Source organism: Megascapheus bottae, chromosome 1 (genome assembly GCF_031878675.1).
Source record: "Megascapheus bottae isolate mThoBot1 chromosome 1, mThoBot2.hap1, whole genome shotgun sequence".
Taxonomy (NCBI): domain Eukaryota; kingdom Metazoa; phylum Chordata; class Mammalia; order Rodentia; family Geomyidae; genus Megascapheus; species Megascapheus bottae.
Window position 1 is genome coordinate 31,519,529 of NC_143509.1, and position 2,316 is coordinate 31,521,844.

General features: G+C 43.9%; 1 protein-coding gene across 1 annotated transcript; it reads right to left on the reverse strand.

Annotated features, from left to right (window-relative positions):
• Nucleotides 1–907: 907 nt before the first annotated feature.
• Nucleotides 908–1,864, reverse strand: LOC150068860 (olfactory receptor 7E178-like). The gene has a single exon (XM_090329336.1). It carries the CDS (start codon nucleotides 1,862–1,864, stop codon nucleotides 908–910), a length of 957 nt encoding a protein of 318 aa, XP_090185462.1.
• Between the last annotated feature and the right edge of the window lie 452 nt (nucleotides 1,865–2,316).

Sequence of the window (2,316 nt, forward strand, 5' to 3'; positions counted from 1 at the left end):
CTAGCAAAAGGAAATAAAAAGTTGGAAATGGAGCTGTGGCTCAAGTGGCAGAATGCAAGCCTTGAGCACTAAAAGCTCAGGGACAGTGCCCAGACCTTTAGTTCAAGCGCCAGGACTAGCAACCCCAGCCAGCACAAAAAATAATTGTTCACTATAAATTCTTATGAGTCAGCCATGAAATTCGTCATGGTCTTCTATTGGAAAGATTATAAACAATAGAGGTATCTTCAAATTGATGATTATTGCTGCACTATTCATAATACACAATGCTGGATTCATCCTGAGGATCAATCAACCCATGAGTGGATAAAGACAACCTAGTTGGTATATGAACATTATTTATTCAGTTGTACTGAAATAGAAAATTAGGTCACTTGGAGGAAGAGACAGGTCTGGAGACCATCTTATTCAGTAAAGTAGCAAGCATCCATCCATTTTGAATCACAAGTAGAATCTAAACCTGTAGCATACAATGGCATAGACACCGAAGGACTATTTGTGTGGAATCTTGGGAGAAGGAAAATGAGAGGATGAGAGAAGAAGAGTACAAACACATACAACTTGGATGAAAGCATAATTATATTCACAGACATTCTATTCACTAAAAGTTTAAGAAGAGGTTCTAGGGTAAGGGAGACTATGAAAGGGTAAAAGATTGGAGGAATAGGGCCCCAGCTCCCCATCTTCCAAACATTCTACCACCATCTGCAAATGGAGGCAAACCAAATCTTCAATCTCTAAGGCTTCCAAGAACATTGCTGGTCTCAACCCTAGAAGGGGAACTCTCCTCTTCACGCAGGAATGTGAAATAAGGTTGCGCATAAGAGTGACTGAAATGAGGCTAGCTGCATAGGCATACTTTCCAAAATCAGGGGTGTGCTTTTGGCAGTCTATTCTGACCAGCTGGTTAGAAAGGAGAGCCTGGGCATTGACGATGGGCTGGTTTGCAGGCAAGCCACCAAATTGCTCTCTTGATGTCCCTGTTCCTCAAACTGTAGATGAAGGGGTTCAGCATGGGGGTGACCACGGTATAGCCCAAAGATGTCACCATCACATTCCTGGGAGTGTGAGAGACAATAGAACTGAAGTAGGCCCCCAGGCCTGTCCCATAAAACAAGCTTACCACTGACAGGTGAGAGCCACATGTGGAGAAGGCTTTGTATTTCCCACTGGGTGACTGGACTCCCCGAATGGCAGAGATAATTCGAATATAAGAGTACAATATCACTGAAATCGGACCACTACCGAAGAATACACCAAACAGATATAACAATATGTGATTAGTAGATGGATCTTTGCAGGCCAGGTTGAGCAATTCAGAAGGGTCACAGAAAAAGTGACGGATTTCTCCTCTTTTGCAGAAGGTAAGTTGTGACACCAGTAACAAGTGTGCCTGGAAATCTAAAAAACTAATAAAACATGACAGCAGAACCAACAAGCCACAGAGGCGGAGACTCATGATGAGTGAGTAGTGGAGAGGGTGGCAGATGGCCACCAAGCGGTCATAGGCCATCACAGCCAGCAGCGCACTGTCCAAGCCTCCAGAAAAGAAGAAAAAGGACACCTGGGTCAGGCAGCCAGCGTAGCTGATGGATTTGCTGTGATTCCTCAGGTCCACCAGCATCTTGGGGACAGTGGTGGAGATGAAGCCCAGGTCAGCCAAGGAGAGGATGGAGAGGAAGAAGTACATGGGGGTGTGGAGGTGGGGGTCAGAGGTGATGGCCAGGATGATGAGCAGATTACCCAGCACAGTGATCAGGTACATAGACAGGAGTAACCCAAAGAGGATGGGTTCCACATCTGGATCATTAGACAGTCCCAGGAGCAGGAATTCCAAGATGGCGGTTTCATTCTGTGCCTCCATATTTCCAGGATACCTTGTGTGAGGGAAGAGATGGATGGAATAAATGCAGCAGGGTTGGGTTCACATGTTTAAAGCTCTATCTTTTGGATTCCAATAATTTGGGATGATGGTTTCAGACTTGTGATGCCATTAAACTTAAGCAGTATAATAACTTGGTAAAGGTGTAAATGTTTCTCTACAGAGCATTATACATTCAGAGCAGAATGCACGCCTTTGGTTTGGTTTTGTGGATCCTTTAAGAAATCGAACAGAAATTGACATATAAAATGGTTAATTCCTCTATACAACATCTTAATAAGATTTAAAAAAAAAGAAATAGGGAAGTGGTGGTGTGGTTCAATGGGTAGGGTGGTAGCTTTGAGCTGAAGAGCTCAGGGACAACAACCAGGCCCAGCGTTCAAGCCCCAAGATCAACAAAAAAGTAAAAGAAAAGGAAATAGGGAAAGAAATGG

Coding starts and splice junctions, on each gene's coding strand:
- LOC150068860 (XM_090329336.1), bottom strand. CDS start 1,864: ATGGAGGCACAGAATGAAACCGCCATCTTGGAATTCCTGCTCCTGGGA.